The sequence below is a fragment of the Emydura macquarii genome, unplaced genomic scaffold (genome assembly GCF_026122565.2).
Source record: "Emydura macquarii macquarii isolate MOO-44397 ecotype Brisbane River unplaced genomic scaffold, CSIRO-AGI_Emac_v2 contig_1253, whole genome shotgun sequence".
NCBI lineage: Eukaryota > Metazoa > Chordata > Testudines > Chelidae > Emydura > Emydura macquarii.
Window position 1 is genome coordinate 46,869,332 of NW_027131390.1, and position 9,719 is coordinate 46,879,050.

At 42.2% G+C, this 9,719-nt stretch overlaps 1 protein-coding gene across 4 annotated transcripts; it reads right to left on the minus strand.

Moving 5' to 3' along the window:
• Positions 1 to 290: 290 nt before the first annotated feature.
• LOC137153401 (putative methyltransferase DDB_G0268948) lies at positions 291 to 9,005 on the minus strand. 4 transcript variants are annotated; one of them, XM_067548700.1, is made up of 8 exons: positions 8,849 to 8,997; positions 5,898 to 5,994; positions 5,680 to 5,807; positions 5,295 to 5,455; positions 4,599 to 4,812; positions 2,054 to 2,154; positions 1,506 to 1,643; positions 291 to 735 (listed from the first exon to the last, which is right to left on the minus strand). In XM_067548700.1, the coding sequence occupies exons 3-8, from the start codon at positions 5,788 to 5,790 to the stop codon at positions 645 to 647; spliced, it is 816 nt and encodes a 271-aa protein (XP_067404801.1). In that variant the 5' UTR covers positions 5,791 to 5,807; positions 5,898 to 5,994; positions 8,849 to 8,997; the 3' UTR covers positions 291 to 644. The 4 variants fall into 4 exon arrangements, with proteins under 4 accessions (XP_067404801.1, XP_067404799.1, XP_067404798.1 ...); XM_067548698.1 differs by having other exon boundaries at positions 5,898 to 6,074; XM_067548697.1 differs by lacking the exon at positions 5,898 to 5,994 and having other exon boundaries at positions 8,849 to 9,005.
• Positions 9,006 to 9,719: the final 714 nt, after the last annotated feature.

The following is a 9,719-nucleotide window of genomic DNA, read 5'->3' on the forward strand; positions in this document are numbered from 1 at the left end:
ATTTTAGTGCCTAAATGGAAGCCGAGTTCTTTTGAAAATCTGACCCGTAATAAGAGATTCTGTAATTTTCATGTTTTGGGCTGGTCTCTACTTCATTTTCTGTGGAGCGTGAACAATAATACTTGGTAAAGCTCTTTGAGGATTCTGGATAAAAGATGCCTGTGAAGTATTATTATAACCCTACAACATTATTGCTGTCACTATTTGCTTTCCCCATTGGCAGGGAATTACATAGAGCAGCTGATCTTGCTGCAAGCTATTTTTACTCAGTCATACAATAAAAATCTATCTGCTGTTAGGCACATGATAGTTTATTGCATATTCCATATATGATCCAATCTCTGCAGCCTTCTATGTGGCAGACGGTCCTTGATTTCTTCCAATGCCTGTTGAATGGTGACAGACAGAAAGAACACCGAGCTTTCCCTCTTTAAATAGGAAACAATAACCCCATGAAAGCCCTTCTCATACTGATACTATTTGATTTTGTGCTTCCTTTGTCTCCCACTGAAGAGGATGAGAGTCTTGCCATTGATTTTTGGGGGATTTTAATCAAATATTTTAAAGGTGGTAATATCATTTATAAATAGATACCCAAAAAGCGATTTTTCTTCTGGCTATAGGCTCATCACTGGATTTTCCACTCATGGCCCCTTGCAGGCAAGAACACAAACATTCTTTAGCCAGACCTCTACCTGGGTTTCATTAGAGCAAACTCCCATGGTCTCCAGGAACCTGAAACAAGAAATGGAGAAAGGTTCACTTACTTTCTCACTGTATAGAAAGACTCATGTTGTACCAGAGACACAGGTGACAAGCCAGTTCTTAACATCGCAGCCTGTCCCACCAAAAACATTCTACTCTTACCAGAAAAATTGATACACAAAAGGTAATTCAAGAGAAACGTATTATGTCTAAAGCAGTTTTACCACATTACCTGTGCCAGTCACTAACCATGATTATGAAGGACCATATGGCTGCCCATATGTGCAGCTCCTCTTGGTGTTACTCGGTTTGTCTGAACAGATTGAAGCAATATATAGGCCAAGAGGTTGTGGTTTATTGGGTTTAAGCTGGAACTAGTAACCCAGGCTCTCAATATTTTATTCCCTTTGCTAATCAAACCTGGGGATGTCCTAGAAGTAAACAGTCAGTATCAAGTACCAGAAGGAGGAAATTAGCAAAGCTGCCTATTGTATGAAGTATCAAGCTAGACTTCACCAATGAGAGCACGGCACATAGGGGATTCTGGCAGAAATACTGGGCCATATCCCCCAGCTGGTTTAAGCTGGCATAGCTCTGTTGAAGTTAATAGAGCTTTGCTGATTTAAACCAGCTGAGGATGTGTCCCATAAAAAGTCAACAATACGCATCCAGAGCAAAGATGACTGCACCACTGCAACCACTGCCCTCTAGTGGTGGAGGAGTTGCTGTGATCTCACTCTGCATCTATGTCATACGAGAGAGCTGCCTGCGTTCTGCTTTTTTTCTTAAATTATTTTTACCTTTGTTCAGTTTTCTGGAGAAGGGATGTTGCGGCTTCAGGGTTGATCCTCAGAAAGGCTTGATACATAGAGAAGGACTGGATAAATCCGATCACCCCAGAGATGGACATGGGAATTTTGTCTATGATCTGGGTAACTCTGCAAGAGGGGGAATAAACCAGAACATTCGAGAAGTAAGCATAGAGGGTAATGGACCTATGCCAATTTATACAAGCTAATGACCTGGCCCATGTTGATTATTAAGATGTGAGGCATGATCTGTTATCCTTTCCCCTTTTGGATATTTGTTTATGGGGAAACCTCTGTCATTTGACGAAGAAGTCACACAGATGAACCAGACAGACCAGGAACTGGAGATGTGTTTGAAGGAGGTTGGACCAAATTATTTCAGTGCCACCTGCTAGACTTAAACTTTATGAATCTTCTGCAACCTGCAGTCTTAAAATAAAAACCAATGAATGCCTCCCTAAGAGCTCAACATTTCAGAGCTCATACAGCCCACAATGCAAGAGATTACATAAAATTCAGTTTTGTCCTTGTCGTCTCACCTCTGCTTGTCTTGAAAAGGCAACAACTCAAACACCTCTTTGTACTCTGCAATGACAAGATTTACTCTTTCATCTGCATGTTCAAAAAGCAGGTTCCAGATCTGTTAATTCAGAACAGAACAGCAAAAATGCTATGTTAGACCTTGATCCTCCACTCCATCTGAACTTTACTCACTGATTCAGGGCTGCCTGGCCTGAGGGAAAGTTAGAGCTACACAGAAGAATAATGGAATAATACTGACTCTTCAGACTTCTCCTATACTTAAAAACTCACAGAAATGTTGTGAATGGACTACATTTGAAGAATTTTCTTTTGGGTTTAATGGTCATTTCCCTTTCCCCTCTCCACCCATTATTGTTTGTAATAGAAAGAATCTCTTTCTGCTAGTGTGGTATAATAATGTTCTTTTACAGAGAATTCCATGAAAAACTGGCTGACATAACATCTTCCATTGTTCTTACTGGGATTTAGGCCATAAGGCTAACCTCAGTTAAGATGCCCTCTATCAAAATGATCACTGCCTACTCAATAAGAATGAAGCCACCTCAGGGTAGATGGTGACCACCTATGCCATCAAGAGGCAGATGGGAATATTGTTATGCCCAAGTGAATGGCAACAGCAGCCATCTTTGTTGAGGCACCCTGCAGCCTTCCTCTCACTGAGAGCAATGGGAGATAGATACCCTTCTCAAAATGGCCACCTCACTGAGTGATGCAATGGAGGTGGGGGAAGACAGAAATCTAACACCTCTTTAGTATCAGTTTAATCTAAAGAGACCATAGTATTATAATGCCTTAATCACAATTGTATAGGTATGACATGGTATCTATAGAGGGCAGAATTAATGTTTTTTGGGTACTTTACCTGAGTTATTTCCTTACCTTAAGGAAGGTAAGTCTCACAATAACTTTGTATTTCCTGGATTTGTAATACTTCATTAGGGGATGATTACAACAGCCACTAATGTATTTTATCCCAAGTTATTCATATGTACTCTGAGCCATACCTCAATGTTAAGGTAGTTTTTGTCTGAGAATAGGTTTTATGTGATGGAAGCTGCCTGAACACAAGCCAGCTTTCCCAAATGTACCACTTCAACCAGCATTATTCCATAAGGCCCGGATCTAAAGCCCAGTGGAGTCAAACAACTCTTGCTTACTTCCATGGGCTTTGACTCAGGCCCTACACAGAACACCAAGGCTACATGAAAATAACATTATCTAGGATACAAAGTCAAGCACTTAAGGTTAGGAAATGCCAGAGTTAAGGGTTTTTTGTGTAACCTTAATTTGGCCCGCTTGTATATCTGCTGAGTCTTTAATTACATGACTGGATAGTATTCTTTCCACAGGACCCCTGCCTCACTCACTGCACAAGATGGACAAGGCTCACATAATGAGCAGCTATTCAATATTTTGCTTTATCCTCATTGTCCAACGTATGGCCTCATGCCTTATTTCCTGCATGCTATTCAAACTCTGCCATGCACAGTTATTAATTTATTCATGGGCTTTTCTATGGCACTCACCACTACCGTGTTTGAGTGCTTCACAAACATTAAACATTCCAGCCTCCACCCCCAAGCGTCTCATCTCACTGACTCCCAGTCTTCCACTTGGGCACTTTGTCCCACTCCTCTTGCTCAACAGTTCCAGCTGCCACCCCATAGCCTGTTTTATGCCCAATTACTCTGTTCTCCCTGGCTCCCAGTCCAAGAGTCCCTGCCCTCCCCAAGCTCCTTGTCCCAATCTACTTCCTCAGCTGCCACCACCACCACCACCACCACCACCACCACGACTCATGTCCTCTCTGAATCGAGCCAGAATGCTTCTTGTTCCATGATACCTGGGAATCAGCAGGGGACCACTGAAGACAATCTCCCTGCTCTCAGGACTGATGCCCAGCATCACAGTGACCTGCAGCAAGGAACATCCAGCTCAGCCTCAGCAGCTTCAGTATGGAGCATATTCAACTGCTGTATGGGGGTGGCGCATTCATTCTCTGGGTGGTCAGCAGGAGCTGTGAGAGGCTGGAGCATGCTTAGTGCAGATGGAATCTTTGGAAAATTTAGCTGCCAAACTCTCTACTGAGCATGTACCAGCTGAAATTTTTCAAAGACTTAGTCATGTTTGGGTGGTTTTCCCATTGGGAAAAAATCAGAAGTCATGTCCCTCACACAATCCTTCTGCAGATTTCAAGCCCTGCTCCAGAGCAAGGAGGAGCTAGAGCTTCTCAACAAAATGGCTATAAGAATTTGTTTTTAAATAGGCAAAAGCCACCTATTATTTTCTATTTTTGGTTTTGGAAATGGCTGACTGTTTTTGCTGAAACTTTCAACCGAAAAAAATAAAATAAAAATCCAGCCTGTGGCAGTCAGCCAGAATGGAAAATTTCAGACTAAATGGCTAAGGTTTGGCAAAGTTATAAGCATCTGAAAACAGGGCATTATACTGGAAAGTGTCTGGCACTCTTAAAATAAACTTTACATTTCATGCTGTATAGAGTGTCTTTAAAAAAAAAAAAGGATTGTTTTCTTCTCCCACCTCAGTGAAGATTTCTGTAAGCCTTTCAGAGCAGTCTTTATAGTGCATACTCAAGTCTGCACTGTAGGTGCTAAGGGCCACACAGCCATGTGGTTTGAGAACTCGATCCACTTCTTTCATGAACTTTGGCATATCAAACCAGTGGGCAGCTGTAAAAGCAGTAATAAGGTCCACAGAGCCATCTTCAAATGGCAGATCTTCTGCAGGGCACACACTATAAAGGAAAAAAGATATTTTCTATAAACAGATAAAGGAGAAAAGATATTTCAAATTGGACGGAGGAGACTCTACTGGGGCTTGATATGCATGAAATTTGTCACATGTGGTCTCTGCTGAGAGGAAATGTGTTGTTATTGAAAATCTGACACTGTAAAAGCCTAACTGAAGAGTGGGTTTGGCCTAGGAACGTCAGCCCAGGTTTTCAAAACTGGAGCTCCAAAACCCGTATTTAGGCATTTAATTAGGAGTGGCCTGGTTTTCAGAAGCTGAGTACCTGCAGCTCTCACCAATTTCAGATGGAGCCGTGAGTTCTAGTTACTTTCTGAAAAAACTGGCCCAGTATGTTTGAAATGAGGCACCTAAAAATCACCGGCCTTTTTTGAAAATGCTGGCCTGTGTCTGTCATGTTCTATCTTTGGGCAAAGTCAGCAAGTTGGATACACCAATAGGGAAAGCATCCTTTTATGTAACACTTACTGGTAAGAAACATTTGGTAAGGAGGCAGCTTGTCTGGCTGCCTCGATCTGAGCTTCACTGATGTCTGTTCCAATCACCTTCTCAAAATGAGCTGCGAGTACACGAGTGCTTTGTCCTGATCCGCAGCCAACGTCCACTACCAGCCGAATGGGATCTACTCTCTGAGGAGAGAACGTATCTCAGTAAGCAGAGCACAAATTCTTATGAAGGGCCAAATCTTAGTCCTCTTTACACCCCTGTACACAGCCACAGTCCTAGTCACAGAGTAAAGGCTCTGATTCTAGTAATTTCTGTCATATCCTATTGGTTTCACCCCCATTGCATTCTATAGGACTTCTCCAAAGTAGAATTAAGAAAATGCCTAGGGCCTGGCTGTGTCACTTACCTTTTCTTCCACGTAGGAGAAGATGACACTTTGGAGCTTTTCAGGGGGAGAGAACCTGTATTTCTGATAGGAAACGGCATGATCTCGCGCCTCAAACAAATGCACAGCCATGTTCAGCAAACTGGCTCCTAAAGGGATTAGGCAAACTCACTTTGTTATATTAGTCATAAAGTCAAACTCCACTGATTATGTAATTAACTCAGTTAAATATTACTCACGTTAGGTACTGAAGTTCTAATCCTTGGAATCAGCTCAGGACAAAGATACCTCGTGTTCCACGCGGGTCAGTGAATTTTGCTTTTCAAGTGTCTTAGTCTTGCGTATGTGTGGTCAATGTAAAAAGTAGAATACAGGGGTTTGTGGGAGGAAATATGATGTGGCCAGATCATCTAGTGCTGCAAATCAGAAGAGAGTTGAGCTACGCTGATTGGCACCAGGGGATTACCTGGGGCTATGTTTACAGCAGGGCTGGTCAAAAATTTTCAAAATTTTTTGTGTGTCAAAAATTACCTTTTTTTAATTGACTGTCAAAAAAACCAGTCACTTAAACATGGCAAAATTTGGAATTTTTTATTTTTTTGCTATTTTTAAATACCTTTTACTATTTAGGTTTTGCTTTTTCTTCTTTTCTTTTACCCTCTGTCCTCTCTTTTTTCTCCTCACTCATTTTTAAAAATTGTCTCCCTTCCCCTCCAAAATAACTGTGGGGGCAGGGAAGACAGAGACAAAAGAAAAGAAGAAAAACAAACCACAAAACAAAAGTGACAAAAAATACTAGGAAAAACATTTTAAAACTTCAAAAATATTTTCATAAAAACTAAAAATGGGACATTTCAGACGCTGTAAAATTAGAACTACCTGTCAAATTTCATTCTCTCTTGTTGAAGCTGTTCCACTGTGTATAAACAATTAAATACTGTATCGCCTGGTGGTTTGGGCACCCACGTGGGAGACTCCATTCAAGTCTCTGCTCTGCCTGGTTTAGGACCAGGGATGGAACCTGGGTCCCCACATATCAGATGAGTGCCAATCAAGCAGGAATTCTCTGTAGCAGCTGAATTCCACGACTTGACAGAATAGTCAGGTCTGAACAGTTTATAGTCCCAAAGATATTTGTATCTTATGAAATCACAATACCTATATGATCAATGGTATAACCACATAATACAAAGTCACTGGGCTTATAGCAAGCTAGTTAGAAAAAAAATCTGATGAATAAAAAAAATTGGTTTGGGCACTATGCAAAATGATGAAACATTTGGATTTAGAACAATCTCCATACCAGAAGGCAATATCACTTCATTTACTGATATTACATCCATGTTGGATAGAATGCAGGATAAGATACAGAAATTGAGATTGTGTATCCTCCTCTGTAAAATTTAGCAACAGCCGAATCCTTCCTCTGGACTGCCAAAAATGTCTTCTTGTGGAAGAGACATTGTGATGGGTTTAATACCTCTGGAGAAGTTTCCTACTGCCAAAAGGCTGGTAGCAATAGCTGCCAACCAAGATACTTTGCCATCTCTGTGTATATCCAAGCACTGTAAGACAGCACTAATCAAAACATCTTTGCTTGTCTCTTCAGTGCATTCTGTCATATTTTTCCATAAAGGGACTTCTGGATATGTTATTTCCCTCCACATCAGATTCCTCTGGACAATATTTAACTTTGAAGTTAAAGTCAGCTCATTCTGCAGCCCACTGGTGTGCAATGGCATTCAGCCTTGCAGAAGGAAAAGGGGTTGATATCACTATAATCCATGTCCCCATGAAGGATTGTGTGTAGTAGAGGTTGTCAGGAAATTTGTCAGTTACAGCCCTTTACAAAGTTTGAAACTCCAGCTTTCAGATTCCAGTATCTGAATCTGTCATGGAGACAGAATGCAGATGAATACATCAAGCAGGATGGGAGATTGAGGCCTCTGGCTCAGCTATGATGGGCAGTACCTGAATATTATAGAATAGAAACTACCATTCTGTCTGTAGTGAGGCAGAATAGCCTCCCTCTGAGCCGGAGGGACCACTACATTCCCCCTGGTGGGTGGAGCCGGGACAGCCCCATCCCATGTACCAGAAGAAGAGGGGCATGGCAAGAAGTATAAAGGGAAGGCCCTGCAGTTCAGCTGGGCCAGAGCTGGGAAAGGAGGCAGACGACTGCAGCCTGCTGCAGAACTCCGGAGCTTATTCTGTGCTGGGCAACCTCCTGCCCCCAGAAGAGATCGACCCTGGAGAAGTGTTATTGGGACTGCCGTTCACAGAGTACCCTGAGGAGATGGAGGGCCCTTGGACTACAGGACCCTCTACCTGGATTAGGGTTGGAAGTAGCCCAGGGAAACCAGAATTTAGTTTATAGTTTATGGTTTATAGTTACATCAACCCCTTTTCCCAGACTTTAGTCTGGTTTTGTTGCCAGATGACCAGTCAGTGGCAGAACTGTCTGCCATTGTTAGGGCCCTGGACTCGGACCCGGTGGAGTAGGGTGGACCTGGGTCCCCGTATCTCCAGCCATCACCCCACCCCTGGGGTGGTGGCTTATTCACCCCAGGCCCGAAGGCCCGTGCTATGTTTGTGGCCTGCCCCAACTAGGAGACTGTGGGCCCATGTCGGTTTGTTTGCTGTCTGCCTTAGCCAGGAGGCTTAGGCAAAAACCTGCTCCCTGCTCTGCCCCGCTCAGAGTGCCAGGGCCCCGGACTGTTATTGCCCCTGCCTTAACCCAGAGGCTTGGGCCAGGGACCACTTACTGCTCTACCCGCCAGAGGGCCAGAACCACAGAGTGCTAATTGACTGTTGCTTGACGCAGTGACACAGAGTGGCCTCTCTCTGAATCTGAGCCAGAGACACTGAGACACTACACTGTCTCTAAAGGATTTCAGTTCTTCAGGCTTTTATTGTCAAAAACACAAAGGCATTGAAAGCAAAACACTTCAGGAAGGAAAGTAAAGGACCGAGAGACACAATGATTATAACAATGTATAGGAGGTAAAAGATAGAGCTGAGCCATCATCATTTGCCTGGCAAAAAACATTGTCAGTTAATTTTTGTCAACCCCAAATCATGTACTTCTTTCACAGAGATAAAAACTTCTCAACCTGACGAGCTCGGCCAGAGACAAGTTAGCATCTGATAAACACCAGAGGAAACTGGATAGCAATAAAAAGAAATGTACCTTGTATCTGTGTGTGTCACTGAAACCTGAAACAGGCAGGTTCCCTGCCAAGGAACCAAGAACTCCTGCTGTGCTTGATGAATTCACCACATTCCTTCCGCAGCTCGCGGGAAGTCAGCCTTTGAATCCGGAAGCTTTGCTTTGTCAATGGCAACGTCAAGTGAGAGTAATTCATTGCTTTAGAAACCTGAGAACAGAAGAGTCTATTGGCTTCTGGTTGTCAGCTGAATAAATATAACCAATCAAATGAATTTTAAGCACTGGCCAATAGAGCGCTCCTTTACAATGTTTCTTTTCTTTCATGGAAAATCTGTGCCAGTTAGACCGATAAAGATTTCTTTATCACGATGTGTGTCCGGGAAACAAAAAGTTTAACCCTGAGTATTTTAGAGTAAATATATTTTATAATGACATTTTTGACTAATTCTGAAACTTACAATGAGATTTGCATTTTGGAACCTTAAATGAAATAAAGTTTGATGAATGCAAAAGGATACTGTCAGGTATTTACAGGATTTAATTGTTATTCCTTTCCTCTCTCTTGGTTGTCACAGTCCCTAGAGATGTAGAACTGAAAAGCTTTCCCAATCAGTTATCACACTTTCTATATGGAAAAGATTTTGTTTCTTTTGGAGCATGTGTCAACATGCCTCTGCTTCATAGGAATTGCTGTGTGCATAGTGTGAGGCTCAGTGATTTCTGTGAAGTTCTATTATCTCCAATAAAACTAACTCCCAGGAATGATGGATGGGGTATTTTTTTATTCCTTTCTTCAGGAGATTAAATGTACCTACGGAAGCATGTTAGTTTCTGGGAGCCAGTAAGTTACCTTTGAAATCTGGATGTATTTTACTACATATAAAAAAGAAAT

Excerpts from the sequence above, each read along its gene's own strand:
- LOC137153401 (XM_067548697.1), bottom strand. The coding sequence starts at position 5,790 with ATGGCTGTGCATTTGTTTGAGGCGCGAGATCATGCCGTTTCCTATCAG. Across the intron at positions 5,456-5,679 it reads TCTCCTACGTGGAAGAAAAG|AGAGTAGATCCCATTCGGCT; the intron begins GTAAGTGACACA and ends TTCTCTCCTCAG. Across the intron at positions 4,813-5,294 it reads TTACCAAATGTTTCTTACCA|TGTGTGCCCTGCAGAAGATC; the intron begins GTAAGTGTTACA and ends TTTCCTTTATAG.